Consider the following 25,449-nt stretch of genomic DNA (forward strand, 5'->3'; position numbering starts at 1 on the left):
GCAATTGCATTTTTAATTGGGTTGCTGTATTTTTGAAATATATGACATCCATATTTATTACGGGCATCTTTGCCTGTTGTGGCATTGTATTTGTATAAAACAGCAGTTCTCAACCGGTGCTCCTTGTGCACTCTCCAGGGGCTTCACAGCCGCTTGAGGAAATTAAAAAAAAAACAGTAAGATTTAAAAAATAGTTATAAATATTTTTCAATAGTAAAAATAAATCAGTAACTTTAATGAATAATTAAAAAATGCCCCCCCCCCTTCCTATACAGGCCTCCACCATAGAATTTTTTTACTAAAAAGGGCTCCGCGAGTCAAAAAAGGTTGAGAACCGCTGGTATAAAGAAATAACTTGATTTGGCTGTGTGTTTCTATTTAGCGTGTTTCACACACACACTGATATCAGAACTCATTTTTTGATATTGATTCTGAATGGCATATCCTTAGCCATAACTAGAGCCTAAGTAATCAAAGCATTCAACTGTCGGATAGACCAGTCTTTCAAATTTATTCACCCTACTGCACCCGTTCTCACAATTCTAATTTCTTAGTGTGCCCCCTTCCATGTTAAGTAATCCTTATAGGATTCTACATTGTCTCTTCTCTCTAGGATGGGGGTGATATCGTTCAATTTGGGAAACTCATCATAATCTTCAAATTTATCACTATAAAATTAACATTGACTTTAAGCTTTTAAACATTGAAGCTAAATTCCTTTTAAAAATTTCTGAATGTTAGAAAAAGTTAAATCTTCACTTCATCAGATCATTGAAAAAAAAAAACTTCATTGAGAGCAAAATAAGTCATGGATATAATATTTGTGATACACTCTATATATCTTAAATATCATAGCAAAGTTGACTCAAGCTCAGATTAATTTCTACTTAAATCCTGCTTACTCATGTATATTCACTGGTATTTTAATGGGTTTCACTGGAGCTGAGGCAAGCTTCATTCAAAAGGCACATACATAATAATAGAGCATACACAGAGCTGATATTTGCAACAGCTAACCATCCAATGCAACTTTATTTTTCTACTTCAACATACTTGCTTCTTTGAATGATCAAAAAATGGTTTGAACCTCTAAAATAAAGATTACTAAGAAATAATTTTACTTTGGTGATATTAGCCAAGATGATTGTCTGTAATGCAAGCATGCATATGGATCTAATTTTAATTCAAAAAATTAAACGAAATGAAAAATGATACAAATTCATTTCTCTTCTCATTCTACTCTATTTTTTTAAATCAAGAAAATGGGGGGGGGGGGGCATTGAAGAAGGTCACGAAGAGAAAATATCCTAAATCATCACTAGCATATGGCTAACATGGTATCAGTTTTCATAATTGATCCTAAAATACTTGAATAGAATCACAAATGAGAATATGAAATTCTTCCAGCTTATTGATTTGATGCTTTTGAAGTGTTACACATCTTTAAGCATTAATAGTAGCATAAGAAAATTCAACTAAAATCATTCATGTAGTAGCATCATCAGAGTAACATTATCTTTACATGTACCTGGAGTCTAAGAGGAGAAGCCAAAAAGTAATTGACCACTCCTTAGCAGTTTTTAAAGCCATTTTCTGCTCACAAGAAAATGCTTAAACTACTCAATATGGTATATCATATTAACTGCATTTTTAAAAAGTATTTTTCAATAGTCTCCCTCACAGAAACTTCATGAATACGATGAAAGTAGATATAGTAGAGTGTCTGATAGCAATACCATCCTTGGAAAGCATGTTTAAAAAGGGTTAAAAAGTCTTATCAGGCAGTGATGTGCTTTTAGTGTTGATGACCGAATAATTGTAAGATGGGGATGAAAGGTGATTAATATCAATGTTGTTTAATTAAATTCAAAATAAAATTTTCCATGATGCAATCATAAAATAATAAGAAATGCAGCATTGACAACATACTATTACAATCAATGCATAAATATAATTGAAAATATAAAAGACTGGCTTCCTTTATAAGCATGAAGAAATAAGATTAACAATTACAAGATTATTTCATTTAAGTCTGAGAATTACTTTAAATTTTCAGCATATAAACTATAAGACCATCAAAAAATTCTTCGTTTTTTAATGTTACAAATGTGATCTTTGAAAAGTTTAATATAATATTATTAAAAACTGAAAAGTTAGCAATTTAATATTGAATCTTTTGATAATTATTCATACCCATTTTCTCATTCATGAAAAAAGTATAAATATTTTCTTACATGTCATACTTGCATTAAATCACCATAATTAGGATTTTGCATTATGGGAATATATCTCACTTTACTATATATTGCCATGTTTCAGAAAAATCAATTTTTAAGAGAATCAGTAGGTAATATGCAGAAAGTTATGGTGTTCCCAAGCAAACGGTTTCTTTAAAAAAATATTTTCTTACACATCTTATTTTCTATAATCTAAAAATAAGTTGCTCTTCAAAATAAGTTTTGCAATTGATAAAATTTAATTATTCTTTTTGTGTCTCTTCCAGTTTTTTTTTTATGAAGTAATATATATTTAAAGCTTTTAGATCTTTTTTCACATACCCATCCAAAATTCACGCAATATTCTTTTCTAGGCTTAAAAATTAAAAGAAATCAGTAAGAGAATATATATGTTGACTTTCTGATTCAGTTTCCAGCTTTTTGTGGTCATCCTTTAATGAATATAATCACTTTTGAAGATTTTGGGCTAAACGGTCAAGGGTCGGGTTTGAATTTTTCTCTACATTTCTCGAAATCCAGTGGTTAATCTTTTATCCAGAGATATTCTTGAGTACTGGAATTCTTTCATTCACAAATATTATTCTTCCAATATTTTGATATCAGTAAATATCTATTGATGATTTGGAAGAGCATTGAAAACAGAAAGCTCAAACCACAGTTGGAATTCGACACAATCGACCCAAAAAAAAAAAATTCAAATTTTAATAATTTAATTAGCTATTTCAGTTATGTAGAAACACATTTTCCACCATTTTTTTCAATGGCAATTAAGTTAGGATTGATTTTGACTAAAAAAACTATTAAAAAAGAAATAGCGTAACTGAAAAAATCTTTTCACACTATCTTATTAAAAAACTTGTGAAAACTTTTCTCAACCAAGATTTTTGTCTCCTTTGGACTCCATGTAAACTGATTTTATTTGTTCTACGTCAAAAAAAAAAAAAAAACCAGCAAAAGTTTAAGACATTATGCATCAGTATGTCTCTGAATAATGTTTAAAAAAAATCAACTAAACTCAATCAATAATTGGAAAGCACACAATAATATTGGAATTATATATAAAAATATGATACATACAGCAACACGATTTTTTCATTTTATGTGTTACACAATAAAAAAAAATACCCTCTCACAATCAATTTACAAACTTTGTGCACTGCAAACTACGAAATCAAGTGCTTTCTCTCAAGTTCAAATTTCGACACATTCAAATACAGCAACTACAGCTAAAATATTTTCCACTGGGAGTCATTACAAAGTTTCAAAATACAGTATAAATCTGTCTTCATACAATCTCAGTTAATCTGTGGCAGTTATAAGAGTTAAAGCTTGAATGTGAAGGCATTAGGAAAGAGCATATAGTTTACACATTTTTTGTATATACCACACACGCACACATATAAAAAGACATCTAGAAAAGATAAATCATGTATAAGCAAACGCAGCTCACCTTAAAGAAAAAATTGTAAAAATAATTATAAGCTATATGAAAAAACTCTAAAAACTGTTTTATTATTATTTTTTAAAAACTTATGGCACCAAAATATCTACGAATATATAGAAGATTTGAATATAATATGGATTTCAAACTTTTGCTAACAACATACTCAAGTAAATTAAACATAAGCAAAACAAGCAAAAAATATTTTTATTGACATCAATTCAAGTACTCCAAACACTAAGATATATGCCCCAAAGCAGAATATGTTAAAAACAGTGAAATATGTCCCAGAACAATCTTGGGAACTATTCTTCCCAAAATTGTAAAGAAATATGTTGAAAACACTATTATGGAAAATTTTACCACAAAACATTTCCAGCCAACTGAGAACTTGTCACAGAGCAACGTAAAACATTCCATTTTGGGGCACGTATGTTTTGAAAATTAATGCATGTGTGAGGATACAGAATATCACACCACAAAAACAATAAGATAATATTCACAATTAATTTCGAGAAAAACTCTGAAACAACATATGGGAAATAATACAGAAAAAATGTATGAAAAAATATATTACAGATCTCTTAGATCATTAACTTCAACTAATATTTGTGAAAAAATTATACTAGTTGTTAATTGTGAGCTTGAAAATTGGGACAAAAAAGGTTAAATACATAATTCTATAAGGTAGTTTGACCATTGACAGCTTAGCTTTGATTTAGATTTTTTTTTAATATAAAAAAAGCTCTTTGGTTTTCATGTTTGCATTTATCATTTGAGCATTTTAAAAATATTTATAAAGAAATCAAATCTCAACAACGTATATTATTTTCTAGGCCACTAAAAACATGTTATTTGATAAATAATGCAGTAATAAAAAAACTGTATAATAATGCCATTATGTGACTAGGTCTTACAATTAAAAAAAACTTTGCTTTCAAATTCTTACACACCTGTACAAAGCCAATCAGTTATTGCAAGCCTATAAACACTACAACAGTATTCTTCAATTGCTTGAAAAATTATTCTTTAATTATTCAATTCATGATTGATTTGTATTAATCATTATTGAATGTTAATCAGTTATTAAGTTTACTCAACTCAATACTTCTTCATTTGAAGAGTTTTACTTTGCAAATTTTTAAATGTCAATTCTGCTTTTGAAAGATCATAAATCTTCCCATGACATTTGCAACCAGAAAACAAGAACTCAATATTTGATTGCATTTGGAAAGTGATCAGGTGTATGATCCCAGAGTAAGTAGTGTTATTTATAACAATATGACTAGGTGACTCGTCTAGGTCTTCTCAAATCTCTGTTTGGACTTATTTACACATGTCAATTGAACAGAATATTTCTCAAGCTTCCAAAAACCCAGGGACCAGTAAAATGTCTGAATAAAATTTGACGATCCACTAATTTATAGATTTTAAATCTAACATTCCTTTTGAACTATGCTAATACAGTCGATACTCGATATAACGACCCCGATATATAACATCCCATCAAAATGGATGTTATTTTGGGAGGGTCCTTATATCAAAAGTAAAACATGTAATACTCATTCTATGAAAACATTTAGGATTTATCCTACCGGTTGTTGTAAAGGAATGGTCACTATAACATAGGGTCATTATAGTGAGCATTGGTTGCATATTAATTTGCTTACAAAAGAATAAATTCAATTTAATTAGAACTAAGTTTTTGAGTGTGCTCAAGAACAACTTGTCCTATCTCTGAGGACTGTTGGTTAAGAAAAGCTGCTATATTGTATATAGAATCAAATATATCTCTGAACCTATGTATACATTGTCAGTGTGTTGCAAAATGTCGCATGTCAAAATTCTCAATATTTTATGCCTCTAAAAGTTTCTTCAACTGTCATATGTTTCTGGCCAATAGAAGATCAGATGTGGCTTTATTAAAAACTATCCTGTACATTAAAACCAGTTAGCTATTGCTTTTTTTTTTTGGCTCCTAAAAAGTATTTTACATATAACATTCTGCATGCACACCGACCACATCACAAAGTAAAAATATAAATAAATAAACTGCAAATAATTGATACACAAAAAAAAAGTTCATGTTTTATTTACTTCAATTTAGATGTTTGACTTTCAGATTCATCAATATTTATGCAATTTCATATAATGATAATTATATTCTTCATATGCAGATAAACTAGAACCCACATATTCGAAAGAAAAAGGCATTGACAATAAAGGATAAACCTGAGTGATCACACAAAAAACAAATTCAACAAATTTATTTTTTGCAAAAAACCATATGTATTTATATATATATATGAATTGTTACTTTATTCACGCTTTTAAGAGAATAATGCAACAAGTCATGGATGCAAATTATTATTTTTCAGTCTAAAAATGATGAGCAATGATGATGATTTCTCAAAAAAAAAAAAAAAAAAATCGCACATGGATATAAAATCTAAGTAAAAACATGTAGCCATTTGTGCAGCAAATGCATATCCAATCAGGCTGAATTCAACAACGTCCTAAATAGTAGATTATATTAATAACAGGAAACATAATATTTATATATGATATGATGATTTACAATACTGTTACACATGGCACCGTTGGATTTTTGTCCTTTTTTTTCCTCGTCTTTTATCATTCAAAAGTATCAAGACTAAGAATAAATTAAATTTTGCAGCATTTGATTTGTTTAAAGTGTGAAATATAACTTCATGGCTTTATTTTAGGTACATAAAACTGACCCTCAAAATACTCTAGTTTGACAAAGATTCCTTTGTATTTGTATCATATTGTAGTTTTCTCTGAACCGAGGAAAATATACATAGCGAAATAATAACTTCAATTTTGATGATTAGCGTTCATGTGCAGAAAATGACCGTGGTGCGACAAAAATGATCAAATGATCAATTTTGATCAAAAAATTGTTGAAATCTTTTAGTGCTATAAAATGGTTTTATTTATCCAAAAAAGAAAATCCCCTTCTAATATGAAAATTTAAATATATGAGTATGAATATTTTGAAGGTGTAGAAAGGGATCATGATGAGTTGGTGTTTCAGCTCATTTTTGATGACATCAGCAGCTGGCATGTAAAAGATGCAAATTAAAAAAAGTAGCCTCTAAACCAGGGAAGGTCAAATGAGGCCCATGAAAGATGATTTGGTAGAAAAGTATCAATACACACATGATAAATACCTACTCTGACTGTATTTCCCTCATACAAATACTGGAAATCAGGACTCGTATGGAATGTCACAAATTCTCTCCAAAAAAAATTGTCAAATGCAAGTAAAGTTGCAATTTACAGTAAAAATTGCTGAAAAATTGCCAATAGCAAGAAACATATAGCTACAGCAAGTCACAATGTGTGAAAATGTAATTCACAAAAAAAAAAAATGTTTGACAGATAAAATAAGGGGAAAAACAGGACATTTTATAAGACAGCTGGTTGGGGCGGCCAAATTTACAGGAATGTCCTGTAAAATACAAGTCATATAGTCACCCAATCTAAAAATACAAGTTTCTAGACAATGAGCGGCAGAAATACCACATATCTGACCAGCGGACTGCAAAGGTTGTGCACCTCACGTGAGGACTACTTTTAAAGATATGAATCACTAGAGCCAGAGAAATTTTGATCAGTAAATCAATGACTCAAGAAAGGTGTTAGATTTATAGAAACAAATAAAGAGGTAAAAAAAGGGATCTTAGAGCTTATAAATTTAACATTCATTAATTTATCACTTACAAACTCATAAGCAATCAGTAGAATGCAATAAGCAAGCTAAAGTTACGATTTCAATTTTTTTCTATATTCCGCACAGGTACAAACTTCTTAAGTTATGATACTTTCAATATTTCACACAAATCAACAAGAGTATTACAAACAATATCCGAATGTACATGACTGTCAGTAAAAGTCTGTATTTTATAAGAGCATTACACTATATCTTGAAAACTTTTTTAAAAAAACTAATCTTAGTTCTTCGTTTTTTATTCTTTTAGCATTTCTATGTTGGAGTGTGAAATGATAAGAAGCACATGAGAGTTACCTAAATAACTAAAAAAAAATATGGAGTATTTTTTCAACCTTCAAGTATCACAGTATTGACAAATTTTAGCAATGATAAGGTTTTATTATTATCAGAATTTATTATATCATTTGTATATTATCAAATCAACATCTTCGTTTTTCTCAAATACATTTTTCTCTCAAGACCTGTAGACAAATACATTGAAAATTTTGCAATAATGTGGATACAAAAATGAACAATATCCTTCTATGCTTTACAACCCCAGCAATCTGCTTTCATATCGCACATTAGAGGAACTCTATTGCCTCAAAATACATACACATTCAATACATAATGGCTTGTTTCATTTAACAATCAATACATAAGTTTAGATACAGTTTGTACTTTTTCTGTTTCCTTTCAGAGCGTCCGAATCAAATTAAAAATACTTCACTATACAAATGCCCAGAGATTCATTTCAACAAAACAAAACTGTAGAAAAATTTCCATACTATAAAATTTTTGTCACAATTATATTTTTAAAGAAAACTAAATACTTTTACTTCACACAAACACCAGTGACATCTAAAAACATAAGATCAAAAAATTTTCTGCAATGATCATAACAAGCTTACACATGAGAGCTGAGTGAATTAAACTTGTGTAAAAGTGAATCAAAAATTACACTGATGAAATATCTTTGTAATGACTAGGCAATCAAAATTAAAAAGAATATACATAAACATAGATTTTTTTTTTTCTGCATATCAAAATAGGAAACAAAATATGAAATTGATAACAAAATATACTGCACCATATATGTCTTGGTCATTTTTGTCACATATACTCCTTTGTTTCCAAATTATCTTCAGTTATTAATGGAGCTAATTAATACTATTTAGCACCGGGAATTTTGTGTAAAATCTAAAAAAAAAAAATATTATCAGCCATGGAAATATGATTCTATTATGTTAGTTCAAGTAATAAATTGTTAGAAATTATGTAGCAAAAAAGAAAAACAGTGAATGCAGCAGTGTCAAAAATTGTTTTAAAAAAAACTGTCACAAAAAATTATTTTTACACAAAAATTATGGAGAAAATACAAAGATTTTGATTTTTTTCACCTTTTTCCTGAAATGTTATAAAAACAGATCCAATCACACAGTGCTCCGAATAATAATATTGTTTAAGCATTTTTCAATGAAAACAGATTTATACAGAGGAATCTCCCTTTAACAGACACTCCCATTTAGCAGACACCTGTTAAAGGTCACTTTTAATGCCTGTAGAACAGGTCTTTGCTTCATCAGTGTTCTAGACATATCATGATTTACGTATATACTAGAGCCAAAAAGAATAATTTATAACTATTATTTATATAAATGCCTAAACCAGAGCGTTCGATATGCTCTCTCGTCCAACACAAGTCTCTCCTATCTTCTTGGCTCCTTGGCCTTACAGCCCAATCCCATTATCATACATTACTTTATATCACTTTAGACACATTACCCCTTTTTAAGTTTATTTTTCATAAAAACGACTAGTTCATAGTGTCAGTCAGTAGACAGTGCCTGGGCTTTTGCACCACAACCGGATCATGTTGCTCCGATGGGAACGGATGTTGGTCCTCCTGGCAACTGTCCAGTTGACTTTCTGGGAGCAGTGCCATCATCCCGGACCGTCAAACCAGTGAGTGGGAGTTCCACAACTCCCTGAACTGGATTGGATCCTGAAACATCCACAGGCTCAGTACGTTCAATCGTGTTCAAGTGACACTGATTCCTTCTCACAGATCCCCTTGGCGTCTTGATGATGTAAGAACTCAGGATATCCATCCTGCACTCGATTTCATTCCACATTTTCATGTACGCTACCCACACTATGATTCATCTTCTACACTCAAAGAGTGCTACTCGCGAGTGCGGACACCGTTGGGATTATTATTGTGATTTTCCCTCTGCTTCTCGATCCTTATCTTCTCCTTTCCCCCTTTAGCAATCATCATTTTTTAGCAAGAGTTGAAAGGGCTTTAGCAGATGAAAATAAATCGAAATCGTTGTTCTAAGGTTTACTGCAGCAGTCTTAGATATGGATCTGAATTTTTCTCCATTAGTCCTTTGGCCACCTTGACCGTGGATTTGATTAATTCGTTCGCTTGAGGGAACCTTGAACTCGGTGTCACGTGCTTGAATCCATACCAGGGTTCATACAAAATTTTCAAAATGAAAAGTAAGGAGTTTTTAAAGACTTTTTAAGGAGTTTCAAGCAGTATTTAAGGAGTCATGGCAAACTTCATAACTTACAAGTTTTACAGCAAAAAAAAGGGAGGGGCACATATGCAAATTTATTTTTAATTTGCAAACAAACTTTCCCTCTTCTCAAAAATATAGATGTAGAAGTGGTTCAAAATTACAAGTTTTGATTTGTTACCCAGCATCATAAGAATTCATAAAATAATCAATCCACATACATGCTTTCTGTCGTCACCAAAGTGACGACAAGTACCTTCAAGTATTAGTCAAAAATATAACTCATAACAGCATCACATAAATTATAAAAATTCTAAAAGTGATATTCATTCCCCCTCCAATTATTCAAAATAAAAACCACAGCCGACAAAGATTTTTCTTACAAAATTATTTATATTGGCAGCAACTCTAGGCACACACACACACTTCCAGCACAACTTCCTAGATAGTAAATTGCCCATAGATGGTAATAGACCTGAGTTGTGCTTGGTTTGAAAGAAAGAAAGCCCCTCCCCCCGGAAATCACAAAATCAAACAATTTGGGAATGTGCCTCGGGCCGCTCAATTGAAGTAAGAATTTGCCACGAGCCACTTCAGGCAGGCCACATTTAGGCCATGTGTTGAACACATGCACAATTTCAAAATTATCAGCCACCTCGTTGGGCATTTTGTCTGTTGTGATGTTGTATTTGTATTTAAAATAAGGGGCTGTTCAAGTATTACGTCAGCAAATTTTCAACAATTTTTGACTCACTCCTCGTGTCAGAAAAAGTCAGCAAAACTCTCACCCTCCCCCTGTCAGCGCTCTGCCCCCTTCCTCCTAACTCTTATTGGTGGAATCTGAATTGGGAGCTTCCCCCCAGATGATCAAAAATTTATTTTTTTAATCCACAAAATATTTTTTAAAAGAATTGTAAAAATATTTTTTACAATTTCGAAACAAAATATCTTTATATGTTATTATAATCAGTTTTTGTTAATTTCAATGCTATTTGATGGCTAAGAACCCAAAATTGCTCAAGAAATTCATTGCGACCCTACCTCTCTAAGAGCTTGCTAACCCTTAACCCACGGTAAACATTCGGCCTGTGCGGACCAAATGTGGCCCTGGCGTTATGATGTGGCCTGTCCCTAAATCTATTTTTGTAACAATGAACCAAGTGACACATTTACAGATCGTTTAAGTGACTTGTGGCACAATTCCAGACCATTTAAGCGATCTGTGGCACATTAAGCGATCCCTTGAGTGACATGTGACAAAGTTTTAGAGCATTGGTCCTGCCACCAGTGCGGTTCTACATCACTCAAGTTATCTGCACCACATTCCCAGATTACTTAAGTGATCTGCGGCATAATCATGGATCACTTATATGACGCGCGGCACAGCTCCAGAGCATTTGGAGCCGCTAAGTATTTGAAGATCACTAGAGTGGCTCTGTAGGGGACTCAATAGGGAGAAAGTTAATTCAGGTGCCCACAAACTAGTGAAAAGTTTTACGCCATTAAGAATATTTCATATTTTTTATAAAGGGTGGTTGATGACGTAAGAATCATCCACCCCCACCCTCCACGTCATCAGGTCAGCAAATCGAAAATCCCCCATCCATGCTGACGTAATACTTGAATGACCCCTAACATAAAGATACCCGAAAGTTATTTTCCGAAGGTTAAAAAAAAATGGGTTCAGCTATAGCGGCTGATCGGCTCCCCCCCCCCCTCCTGTAAAACCAGACGTGGCTCGGGCTGTCACTTAAAAGCCGGGTTTTACTAGCAGGTTTTCTATGCCGCGCGCAACGTGAATCACCCAGCGCGACACTCTGTCTATTCATCAACATGAGAAGCAGTACGACTGTTTTCCTACAGAACGCAATACGGCTCACGACAGCGCTTCACGTCGGGAGTGATTGGCAGACTGCTTCAGGAGGAGTTAAGCGTCATGTGCCGAGCGTTTCAGCGATCTTCTCTTCATTTTTGTGTTGTGTCTCTTCCCTTTAAACCGGAGCATGCAGCCAATAGAGTATATGACGCCAGGGTCATATACTACACTCATTGCCATAAAAATTTGCGCACCAAGAAATAATTGTGGGATCGAAACGAAAGTTGGCCTGAAGGTACATGTCGGGCAGATATACAAATGATTAGAAATGCAGCGTGATTGCGCATTGTGTAATGCCACTAGAGGGCATTGAACTTCGTTCTCCTTGGAGTATAAAACAGGTAAGCAGAGCTTGCTGGAGTGTATTTAATCGTTTGTAAAGGAAATGCTGAGGTAGACATGCTGTTACGCCGCCGTCGAAGACCATATGGGCAGTTGTCAGAGTTCGATAGGGGAAGAATCATCGGGATGATGGAAGCTGGGTGGTCAGCTCGGCGAGTAGCTCGTCAATTAGGCCGTTCTGATTTTACTGTGAGGAGGTGTTGGGACCAGTGGATAGAAGAGAACGTCATTTACATAGAGACCAGGTTCAGTACGCCCTCGACAGACCAGTCGTCGAGAAGACCGTCACATCATCCGAAACGCACGCGTAGAGCCAACTGCCTCATTAGCTATGTCTACACTGGTGCGTTTTTTCTGCGTCAATGCGCTTTCCACTGGCACACCTGTCATCAAGCGTGTCGTAAATCACTCAGGTGTGACTCAAACTTGTTGAAAGGTGGCCATTTTTTAAGAGGCATTCCTTTTCCTTCTGCTCCACCAGGTTTGGATTTTCGTTCAATTTCCCTTTCCTTTTCGTGAAGATTCAGTGTTGTTTTCATAAGTTTTTCTCGATTTTTATGATGTTAACAAAAAAAAACTGATACTTTTGAAGACTTCAGGTCATGTAGTGCATTACGTGATATTATTGAAGGTAAATTTAAATTAACGGTAATTATAATTGTAAAATTATAAATTAAATGATTTTTCTTGAAAATTATTTTTTTGGTAGAATTTCATATTAAAATGCTGGTCGATTTCTTTTTCATGTTTTTGCGAAGAGCTCGTGTTACGGAGGTTTGCTGTGTAATTATAAAATAATTCACGAGCTCTTCGCGGGGCCACCTCAATGCATGGGGCAATCCAGACACGGCGTGAGAACTTTAACCAGATGTGTTGGAGGGCTATTTATGATAATAAGATCTAATGGTATGATTTTTCAAAGTATATGAAATCGGTACACCCTCCGAATATCACTTTCATCGGAGGTCCACCGTGCTGTTGAAACTCTTGACTCCACATTTTTCTAAACATTTCATGGAGGCACACGAATAATACTTAGTCAACTGTTGGAGGATCACCCTTACCGGATGCAAGACTCCTTTACCAGTGCCTGTTTCTTGCATGGGCAAACGGGGTCAAGTGCCCTTCGCCCTTGCAATTTTAGGAGGCCCACAAATTTGGATTTCCTTTCCTTTATTTTTTTTAACCTTCCTTTCCGTAGAATATTTCCAAACGTGGAATTTAATTTGAGAGTAATTATGTAAACTTTTTACATAGTTGTAATCTGTAGCAGACATATTCAACCTGCTGCTCGCGGGCACTGCGGTGCTTTCAAAGTGCTTGATGCTCGTGTCCGATTTCATTTTTGCGAGTACTTGATTAACGTCCCAATTTGAACACTTTGTACAAATTACATTCAACGATTAAAATCATCCTGATTTCAAGCAATCGTATGACTGGAAAAAAGTTGCCTCAAAGAACGTTATATAAAAGGGGGGTGGGGAGGGAAAAAGTTCATGTTTGCACAGGACCCGAATTTATGAGGAACAGGCTGTGCCCTTCAGCGCAATAATAATCTTCGCTATTTTCTCAAAAACTGTACAGTTTTATGCAGATTTTATTTTCATTAATATAATTAGAGCTGCAACCAGAAGTGTACGCAAGATCAACCTTTCGAGTAGCATGCCGAGTTTAGGGATGAGCGCACAAGAAATTCGACAGTCAGTAACAGAAAATTTCTCTAGAACAGAAAGTACGGTATTTCAAGTTTGAAAATTGATTGAAACAACATATTGAATAATTTTCTTTTGATATTCGGATTTGTGTGCGAAAATGTTTTAAATCTGATCATCTTGGGCTATCATATTCTGCTACTTTTTATTATGAAAAATTATTTAATTTGGAAATTTCAAGTTTTTCACTTCTATTACCACGGATTTAGTGCTTTGGTGTATGAATAAACACTTGAGAAAAATAATGCTGCGCTGACTATAATTTTGAACGAAAAAAATTATTTAAATACGTATTAGATTACGACCTAGTAAAATAGAAGTTTTCAGTTTTCTTAATTTCTTTGACTCGACTATATTCGACGAACGACTTGATTTAATTTATTCCGAAGTTGAGCAATTTTGAGAATGATTTCGTCTATATATTCCGTATTTTTATAGAGCAATTTTCCCTCACATATTTTCACATTAAAATGTGGAAATTGCATCCACTGCTACAGTTGCATCAGCATCTGAATTGAAAGGTTTAGCCATATAGGTGAAGACAGAAAAAAGGCACGCCACTTGAGGCATGCGATAGAGTTCAGCGGTAAAGAAAAAAAAAAAACGAGATTGAAAGTTGAAAGCTGTTGAAAGAAGACGCACCAGTGAGGACATACCTATTGGCCGCTATCCAGACACAGGCAGCAGCTTCACTACAGGCCCCTGTGTCTTCCCGAACCATCGCAAGGCGCCTGGCTGAAGGACATCTGGTATCACGGAGCTCATTACGTGTGCTGCCAATGACACCCACCCACCAACGCCTCTGTTTGGAGTGGTGTTGAGCACGACAGGATTGGACTGCAATGGAATGGAACCAGGTCGTCTTCAGCGACGAATCGAGATTCAACTTGAGCAGTGATGACAATCGTGTTCGTGTGTGGAGGCCCCGTGGTGAACGCTTCAATCCTGCCTTCGCTTTACAGCGACACACCGCTCCCACAGCTGGTGTCATGGTATGGGGTGGCATTGCTTACGATACACGGTCACTCCTAATATTGATCCATGGCACAATGACAGCCCAGCGGTACGTCCATAACATCCTTCAGCCACAGTGTTGCCACTCATGGCAGGGCTCCCAGGAGCCATATTTCAACAAGACAATGCTAGGCCACACACAGCAAGAATGTCACAAGACTGACTCCGCCACATTACCACCCTTCCCTGGCCTGCTCTATCCCCAGATTTGTCACCAATCCAGTATATCTGGGCATGGGGGAATTTTCGGCCACTGGTTCAGCGGAGTGAGGTCGTTCTACGGACCATTGATTTCCAATGCTGACCAGTTTGCGACATAGGCAGGAAAACACGTCAAAACTAGCGATTTGGTAAAAAATCGTATTTTTAGAAGCAAAAGCGTATAATCGTATTAATTTACTAAATACGATAAAATCGTAACGGTTGGCTGGTATGCACAACCATTAGATGTTCCAATCCCATCCCCTGCTTTCACATTTCCTATTACAAAGGGAGAGAGCGTTTTTTCCCCTCCTTTCTTCCTCTTTATATTCGGGGGAAGCTTCTTCTTATTTTTCTAGGCAATGCTATTCATCACCATGGGGAATGCCTATTCTAAGAAAGATCATCCCTTCAGAGGAAAAAAAAAAAAGACTTTCTCAGGCGTGGCTGCAAAAAGTAAGGAGTTATAAGGGCCCTTCCAGAAGGAAATGAAAAGTTAGGAGTTTTTAAGGAGTTTGTAAGGATGTGCAAACCCTGCATATGTCTGTGCAAATTTTTGGAATTGGGAGTTTCTCACTTTTTCAAATTGAAACCCGCTGTCACTGCATACATCCTTTGGAATGCAGTGGCGGGCAAAGATTGATTAGCAGTGCTAAACATGGGCGGGGATACGGGGGGGGGGGGCATGGGCTGATCTAATGTATATATGCATATGTGAATTGACATCATCATCATCGTGCCCCTCCAGACTTCCAAGTCTATCTCCGCCTATGGTGCTCAATAACATTCGCTGAAGAGAGCGAGTTTAACAACGTGTAGTTTGGGTACTGAGAGCAATAATCACCAAGAAGCAAATACCATTTTCCATTTAGCTTGAGCTAATCAATGGCCACTATTTCCCATGGTCTGGAAGGAAAGTCTACAGGAATAAGTGGATCATGCCTGCTGTTTCTATTCTGACAACACACAGCACAATTTTTGATCCTGTCTTCAATTTGCGTTGACAGATCGGGCCACCAAACACACTCACTTGCAAGAGAATGACACTTGTTCACGCCCAAGTGACCACACTGAAGTCATTCTAAAATGTCTTGCTGTAAGACTGATGGGATGACGAGGCGACTGTTTTGTAGCAGTAGGTTATTCTTGATGAACAGCATGTCCTTGACGTTGAAGTATGGTAATTCCACTTGGCTAACTGTATTCTTTTCTGAGCACATGCCAAAAACGAAAGAAATTGTTTTTGAAATCATGACATCTTTTTTCTGTTCGTCTTTGATCTCTAATAGCCTTGCCTCAGAAGCAAGAAGAGGTGAGATGACAAGGCTCACGTACGCCTTAGTCTCTTCTTCCAATTTGTCTGAGTTGTCACCTTCAAGCAGGGTTTAAGCTGGATAAAAAATTCCTTTCGCAAAAAAGCGAAAATGGGGGGAAAAGCTTTAGCAAAATGCTACAATGCTAAGGGGCCATTCAAGTATTATGTCAGCATATTTTTAGCCATTTTTGACCACCCCCCCCCCTCCTTGTCAGCAAAACACTACTTCTACCGCACACCAACTCCGGTCATATATCGCCATACAGCAATTTCCAACCAGTGGAGTTGGGTGGGGAATGAAGGCTCCATCCATCAGTGGTCGCCCTAAGCTCGGTAGGTAAAGAACTTGCTTCTGATGTTCTATGTCCGGATTCGAACCCATGGACCTTGATGGTAACCTTCATAGTGGAAGGCAAGCATCTTTACCACTGCGCCACTCGGGCACTCAGCAAAACACTGACCCCCTCCACCCTTTGTCAGCAAAATTTAGTCAGCAGCTTAGAATATTTCATATCTTCAAAAAGGATGGTTGATGACGCAAGCAACCTTCAAAGCCCCCCCTTAAGACGATGTATCCACACAGACGGTGACTGGTAGCTTAGGATCAAAACATACAAGGACTGATGGCGACTTAAGCAAGCTTTTGATTTCCTTGAAGCAATGATCTTGCTCAGAGTTCTACATGAATTCATTCGCTGTTTTCAGTAACGTGTGAATCTGAGCCAAAATTTTGCTCGAATGCAGTATGAAATTGGCCAAATATTTCACCATCCCAATGAAGCGTTGCATTTCACATAGATCTTTTGGTGGCTGAGGATTTCCTATGGCTACTTACATTGGGTCAGGCTGGATTCCTTTGTGGTCTATCAGATGACCTAAGAACCTCACTTCGATGACGCTGAAGACACACTTGTCCTTGCTGTGGGTGAAGTTCGCATCATGGAACCATCGAAGAACTTCTTTGAGACGTCTGTCGTGTTCTTCTTTAGTACAGGGGTGGGAAGTGACCAAGTCCATTTCGGAGCAGCTTTGGAGCAGCAAAATTCAGGATTTGGAGCAGTTTTGGAGTAGCAAATTCGGGATTTGGAGCAGCAAAATATGGGATTCGGAGCAGATATTTATAAATTGGAGCAGTGAAATTAACAAGAATATTTTCGTTAACCCTCAACCCTTTTCAAAATAAAACTGCACTGTCTTTTGTTATCAAACATCTTTTCATCAGCTTGATTTTTGGTTTTGGTGTTTTAGGCTTTTGTCACCTTGTTTTTGAAAGAGCGGCTGTCATAAAATTTTTTGCACCCGTCTATTTAAGATGATTTTTGCTTACTGAGGGCACTATTTGCTGCCTTGAACAGCAGCACTTCAAATGAGCTAAAAAAAATTTTTAATTTTTAAATTTTTTTATACTTGGAAAGAAATTGTTGCAAAATGGGAGAGAATTTCAGAGGAAACAACTCGATGTTTGGCGATTCAGCACTCATTATCTGGCGAGATTGGCGATCTGATACTCGATATTTGGCGAGATTGACGATTTAACGCTCGTTATTCGGCAACATTGGCGATTTAACGCTCGTTATTCGGCAAAGTTTCTAAACTAACATTCGTAATTCGACGAACATGCGCTTTTTACTCCCAGAATGAAAATTTTTTTCACGAAACATCGGGATTTAACACAATGACAATCGACTACAGTAATTTCTGCTGCTTCCAGAGGCGACATTTTTTTAAACGGCAACTGACTCGCATTTGCGCTTTAAAGCTGAAAGGCATTGCAAACCATCTTCAGTTCCACGATCACGGACAATATCGGGGTTTCGCGATGGAAAGCCCGATCAGAGGCCGATAGTTTAAGTATAGTGGAATAAAACACGCTCTTCTCGTAAAGAAACGTTTCGTGGCAAGTAGGAACAAAAATTTTTTGGCGTCCTTTCCGAAATTCCGGGCATACTGAAGCAAAATTCGCTATTTGGCGCAGAAAAATGCGAAAATACGCTATTGGAGCAGGATGGCGCAAGATATTAGTTTTGGCGCAGTGCGGCGCAATTGGCGCAGAGTTCCCACCCCTGTTAGTAACTCCCCACGCTCCTCCACTCCCCACCTTGTAGATAGTATGAAATGTCTTGTTGAAAACTTCTGGAGCTGAAGAAATTCCAAACGGAAGTCTCAAGAAATGGAACCTTCCGAAAGGTGTGATGAAAGTCACTAACATTCTCGACTTCTTTGTCGATTTGTTTTGCCAAAATCCTATTTTGGTATCTAGCCCAACAGATGATCAACCAAAGGTAACAGAAAATTTTCACGTTAAATGCTGCTGTTCAACTTGGTCAGATCGACGCAGAGCCTGATGTCTCCATTTGGTTTTGCTGCCAAAAGAAGTGGAGCACACCATGCACTCATTTCTGTGGCAGATTTGATTATTCCATCCTTCAACATGGCATTGAGATGCTGTTTTACTTTATCCATCAATGAGATAGGAATTCGCCTTGAAATGCAAACTGCAAAGGGCACTGCATCATCGTTCTCCAGGTCCATCGAAAATTTATGGAAATTCTTTTTCCCGGGTTGACTTGAGTTAGGCTGTGAGCAGTCACTTCATTGAGTCGTTCAGTTGGACACAATGATCTCTCAACAATAGTGGACAATCAGGTCCCTTGATCACAGACTTTTGAGGAGAGAGAGACTTGCAAGTTTGCTCGCACTCAAACATTCCCTTGGTGTTCAAGTTCACTGCACTGGGACTTGAATTTTGAGTGAGTGAGTGGAGTGGAGAGAGAGAGCGTGGGGGGGGGGGCCTCTGTTTTTCTTCCATCAGCTTAGATGTCGTCTTCTCCACAAGTAGCCAAGGAATGACCTCGTTGTCTTCATCCCGACTTCACGCACTGATAAAATGTTTGCAGCTACCCTCGACATGCAAATGTTAGCAAAGTGCATAAAGTTAGCATATTTCTTACTGCACCTACGGCATGTGGTGTCCTTGGCCAGGCAGGAATGCTGGTTATGAAACTTTACTTCTTCCCACCAAAAACAAGAAGCAGCTTCATTTCTACTGCGGGTCTGGCACTGCTTTTCCTTCACTGATTGCTCATTTCTTGGACTCTGAATGATGGCTTCCCGTTGATTCCTGGCCAGGTTTCTGGCTAGCTCTGAGCTGGTTGAATGCAGGATTATAAATTTCCTCTTGCTGCTTCTTGACTGATTCATATTGTCTTGCCATGGTTGTAGCTTTTTCCAGCGTTAAACCTTGCTCTAACTGAAGCTTTTCAGACAATCTTCAGTCACTGAAACCCACGACGATGCGATTGTGAATCCTCTTTTCTCTGAGAGCTTGATAATGGTGTGACTCAGCTAGCACACGGAGAGGAGAGATGAACTTCTCTACTAGTTCTCCAGATTGTTGAACTTAGCCCACGAGTATATGACTTGGGCACGAAATGTCTGCATAAAGTCGCTATAACCGGATCGCACTCCTCTTAGTCTGCTGTTGGCAGGTGATATTCTCCGCTTGTTCACCGAACAGGTAGAGAAGCGTGTTGACCTGGTCTTTCTCACTCTTCTTTGCTAGCCCTGACAAATCACACACACACAATGAAATCTTTCAAACTGCTTCTTCCATTTCAGCCACTCGGTTGGTATTGCACATGAAAATGGTTCAGGACATGATACTCTGATGACATGTTCTTAGCCCTAACCATAGACTTATGATAAAGCGGTGATTCAGGCTTAGTTACTCGAACGGAACGTTAGTAATTAAGTCACGACTTACTCTGTGACATTCGAGAAATGGATCGTGGATTTTCCAGATCCCACAGCTGATGAATCGCTTGACCTCCTAGACATATCACAATTTATGTATATACTAAGAGTCGATACTAGTCAACGAGAATAATTCATATAACTTTTATTTAATAGATGCCTAAACCAGAGTTTGAGAGATACACTCTCTCACATCCAACAGTCAATAACCTCTCTTCTCGGCTCTTTGGCTTTACAGCCCAATCCAATTATCATATATCACTTCTGACACGGTCACACTGTTAGCACCCAATATTTCAGCCCCATAGATTTGTTATGAAGAGCGTGCACTGTATATACATACAAAGTAGGACAGTCATATTCACAATTCTAATTGTAAAGTTTAAGGGGTTTTCAATTAGAAAGGTTTAAGCAGTTCAGAAAAAAAGATGTGCATGCACTTGATTTTAATACGTAATGTTTACATAAACACTGTAGTTTTTTTTCTTCAAATCTTATCAAATTGTTGAGTTTTATGAACCAAAATTATTTTCTACAGAATCTGAAGATTCAGAACCATTTATTTAACACAAAATATTTTTTCAAGCAAAAACAGTCATCTTATTTTTTCCCCCATTTAACCCTATGCAATATTACTGGGTATCACATTTTTACCAGATGATGAATACAATACATGCAAATGTAATGTTAGAAATGTAAAATCTTCAAAACCACCATGAAACATTTCTTTTAATACACAAACTTTGTAATAAAGTATATACTGCAATAACAAAGTATATCACTATACATGGTTGATATAATTTTAAAAGGTAGCATTATCATTTGAAAAATAGTAGACTATCTTTCACAAGAAAATAATAAAAGTTACCTTTGATATATCCACACCAGTTAGAGCTTGCACTGAAGGAGGTAACTGACTGACCAGTCTTGTCACTTCTGCAGTCACTTTATCCTCTCCACCAACCAGGACAATATCATCAGTCTTTGCTAGAGGCGCAGATATCTCAGCAGCAATCTGCATAAACAAGAGAGGAGGGAACCCCCCACATTGATGGAATTTGTTTTCAAAAAATAAATCAAAGTATTTCATAAAATAATATTATATAAAATCATTCAGGCACCCAGACAAATAAAGGAAGATAAGCTAAATATTTATTTGATGATGAAAGCTTCATTAAAGTCTGAAATTGAAAGCCTAGTATTCTCTGAGATTCAAATAAGAAATGTATCAAATAATATCATTGTTTTATAAAAATTACAATAGAACTAAAAAAATCACCTTCGGTAAAGCATCAAGAACCAGACTCATTATGGCAGCATCACCAAACTGTTTATATGCTGCAGCTTTCATGCGCATTCTCTCTGCATCTGCTTTGCCAACTGCTTCTATTGCATAAGCATCTGCAGCTCCCAACATTTTTATTCGCTCTGCCTCAGCTCTTGCTACCTCGACTGTCTGAGTGCTACAAAAATCAAATAACTTTTTTTAAAGTTTGATAAATGACTATGATCTTAAAAAACTTTGGAAAAAAAAAATTGATGCGACTGGGAGAATGGAAATAATGTATCATATGAAAGGTAAGAAATTTATGAATACCGTTTGCCTTGTGCTATAAGTTCAACTTTGTAAGCTTCTGCTTCGGCAGGTAAACGAACAGTAGCAGTTAAATCTTTCTCTTTACGTGCAATTTCTTTCTCTTCAATTGCTATTTGCTTCCTGCGCTCAACAACCTCTATTTCTATTTCCTCATTCCTAATCTTCTGCTTCATTTTCGCTGCTTGTAATTCATACGAAAGTTGTGCTTCTGCTTTCTATTTGTTTTCAAAAATAATGGAAATGAAATGAGTCAAACTTATAAATGTGTATTTTTCAGAGTTAATCTTCAACTACATAGGAATATTTTGAACAAATAAAGAAACATCTAGATAATTTTAGAGAGTTGATGAGAGTTTTAGAGAGCTTTAAAAGAAAACTGAACATGCTGTACTTTGAAGCAAGAGTCAAGTTGAGCAACCCTGATTACCTTTGTATTCACTTCAGCATCAAAATTTGACTTTTGGAGCTGGTACAAACGATGAGAATCTTCAATTTTAGTGTTTGCACCATACTTGACATCCATTGCTGCTTTTTCACATTCTGCTTCCTAAATAGAATGAATAGAAAAATTCTAATGAACATACACAATTCTTTATTAAATAATAGCATGATCCTCACATATTCCTAAGAGATCCATATGATTCTGTCCAGGGAAAATCAAATGGATTAAAAGTCCATTAAAAATGTTTAATGAATCTATTTTTTTTTTAAAATTTGAAGTCCATCATTCCACTGAAAAAAAAAAAAAAAACCACCAAAGTTAAGATTGTACCCTTATTCCAGCATCTCTATTTGCTTGTGCTACACCAACATCTGCATCTCGCTTAACGGCGGCTGTTCTGGCTTTTCCTAATGAAGCTAAGTACTCTACACGATCAAAAACATCCTTGATTGTGAAGCTAAGTATTTCAATGCCCATACGCCCAACATCAGGAGCAGCCACTTCTCTTACAAGAGATGCAAATTGGTCTCTGTCTCTATAAACTTCTTCTACAGTCAAAGTACCTGAAATTTGAATGCACTTGTTTATATCAAAATGGTAACTAACACTTTTCATTCATATAGTACTAAATATACAGTGATCTCTCACTTATATACCCTCTCACTTATAGGTTTCTCTCACAGACTATTTACTTGAGACTATTTTCTGCACTCCCGGTCAAAAATATTGCATATAAATGCTACGCACTTATGGAGTACACTTAACACAGATATTAAATAGATAGCAATTACACTTAGTATACACATAGTATTCTTAAGTAGTAATGTATGTTACTGAAATTATCTAAAATTTTAAAAAAATCAGCTAAATGCATAATTTTTCAAGTACATCAATAGTTTATGCAAGGCATCTTAACCCTTCAACAATGTGCAAACCACATTGGAAATTTTTATGAAGCCAGTGAGCTGCTAAGCTATACTATATTAAACATGTGTTATCAAAGAGTGCTGCAGGCCATACATTGAAGACCCCCCTGGTTTAGAGGATTTTTATGCAACTGAATCAATGTTTCCAAAAGTTTAGTACAGTGGAACTTCAGTTTATGTTTTAATATACGAGCAAAAATTGTGAAAAAATTTTGACTCTATAAACGAGCTGTGATTCTCATTACCAGCAAACATTTTTGTTTTGTTTACGTGATCACAACCGAACTGATGGTTCATTGCCTTTGCCAACACACCTACTGTGGGATGATACGAAATCATCAACAAACAGAACAAAGCTTAGCCTCTGAGAGTTGAATGAGGGTGACACTCAAAAACCTGCAGAAGGGCATGGCTAGGAGTTGACCACAGACAAACCAGGGTTGGTAAAAAAACCGGTTTTTTTGAAAAAAACCAAAAAACCGGGTTTTTTTGGTTTAAACCAGGTTTTTTTGGTTTAAACCGGTTTTTTTTGTTTTAAATAGTATTAACATTAAAAACAACGAAATTTCTGAAAAATCATACAAACTTCCAATAATTAACAGAAATAAAATGTTTATTAATGTAATTAACACTATTCCCATGCTAATTAATCAATAAATATTTATTAAATTTTAACAAAAACCAACTTTTGCCATTTAATTATTTTTTGCTTAACTCAATGGATTACTGTGTGTTTGAAAATTCTTTTAATGTTATTATTAATCATATAATATATAAAGGTTTTTCTCCATTTACTTTCAGTATACTTAATTAGGAAGCTATTTTGCAAAAGTAATAAAAATTAGGTGAATATAATGTATTTAATGAAGCATAAATAATGCAGATTAATTAGCAGTGATTTACGATATACAGGGTGATTATAACTAAGGTTCTGATTTCAAAACACTGTAAAAAAAGAGCGATTGTCAGAATGACTTGAAAATTGACATGAATATTCCTGAAAAAATTCAATTTTGTTTGATAAAGGGGAAAAAATACTTAAAAATGTCAAATTAATGACATCATCCAACATGTGGGAAATTTGCTCGCAGAATGGAAACGATAGCCAGTCATGGCAAAACTATAACTTAATTATAGCATTGCACGAGTCCATAATTCACGGAAACATCACAAAAAAAATGAAGTAATTGAACAAATAACTACAACTTACTCAAAAAATGTTAAATACACTCATTGCCATAAAAATTTGCGCACCCAGAAGAAGTCGTCAAAATGAAACTGAATTTTACACATGTAAGTACTATGTTGATATAAGTAAGTGATTAGAAAATCCAAGAAAAAGGATCATTTATTGCAGAAAAAAGTACAGATGAACAGAAGTTTTAGTACTCTGTTGGACCCCCTCTAGCGCGAATGCACGATGCGATACGAGCGGGCATTGAGGCATACAAGTTCCGTATGATGTCCTGAGATATCTCGTTCCACAGTTGCTGTAAATGAGCCTCTAGTTCGACCAACCTCGTAGGGTGTACAACTTGCCGTCCCAGATATGCTAGATTGGTGACAAATCTGGGGATAGAGCAGGTCAGGGAAGGGTGGTAATGTGGCGGAGGCAGTCTTGTGACATCCTTGCTGTGTGTGGCCTAGCATTGTCTTGTTGAAAAATGGCTCCTGGGAGCCCTGCCATGAGTGGCAACACATGTGGCTGAAGGATGTTATGGACGTACCGCTGGGCTGTCATTGTGCCATGGATCAATATTAGGGGTGACCGTGTATTGTAAGCAATGGCACCCCATACCATGACACCAGCTGTGGGAGCGGTGTGCCGCTGTAAAGCGAAGGCAGGATTGAAGCGTTCACCACGGGGCCTCCACACACGAACACGATTGTCATCACTGCTCAAGTTGAATCTCGATTCGTCTCTGAAGACGGCCTGGTTCCATTCTGTTGCAGTCCAATCCCATCGTGCTCGACACCACTCCAAACGGAGACGTTGGTGGGTGGGTGTCATTGGCAGCACACGTAATGGGCGCCTCGATGCCAGATGTCCTTCAGCCAGGCGCCTTGCAATGGTTCGGGAAGACACAGGGGCCCGTAGTGAAGCTGCTGCCTGTGTCTGGATAGCGGCCAATGAGGCAGTTGGCTCTACGCGTGCGTTTCGGATGATGTGACGTTCTTCTCAATGACTGGTCTGTTGAGGGCGTCCTGAACCTGGTCGCCGTGTAAATGACGTCTCTTCTGTCCACTGGTCCCAACACTGCCTCACAGTAAAATCAGAACGGCCTAGTTGACGAGCTACTCGCCGAGCTGACCACCCAGCTTCCATCATCCC

General features: G+C 36.2%; 1 protein-coding gene across 1 annotated transcript in view; it reads right to left on the reverse strand.

Annotated features, from left to right (window-relative positions):
• Positions 1-5,651: 5,651 nt before the first annotated feature.
• Positions 5,652-25,449, reverse strand: part of Flo2 (flotillin-2) — a 28,136-nt gene continuing 8,338 nt past the window's right edge. The window contains exons 5-10 of the mRNA XM_089234728.1: positions 22,522-22,754; positions 22,177-22,296; positions 21,750-21,964; positions 21,432-21,615; positions 21,021-21,167; positions 5,652-8,614 (exon numbers count right to left, since the gene is read on the reverse strand). Of these exons, the coding sequence (XP_089090854.1) occupies positions 8,585-8,614; positions 21,021-21,167; positions 21,432-21,615; positions 21,750-21,964; positions 22,177-22,296; positions 22,522-22,754 (929 nt within the window). The 3' untranslated portion in view covers positions 5,652-8,584. The remainder of the gene's footprint in view (positions 8,615-21,020; positions 21,168-21,431; positions 21,616-21,749; positions 21,965-22,176; positions 22,297-22,521; positions 22,755-25,449) is intronic.

This window comes from Pholcus phalangioides, unplaced genomic scaffold (genome assembly GCF_987345545.1).
Source record: "Pholcus phalangioides strain wild (caught in Gottingen) unplaced genomic scaffold, Ppha-v1.0 ptg000008l_1, whole genome shotgun sequence".
Lineage (NCBI taxonomy): Eukaryota > Metazoa > Arthropoda > Arachnida > Araneae > Pholcidae > Pholcus > Pholcus phalangioides.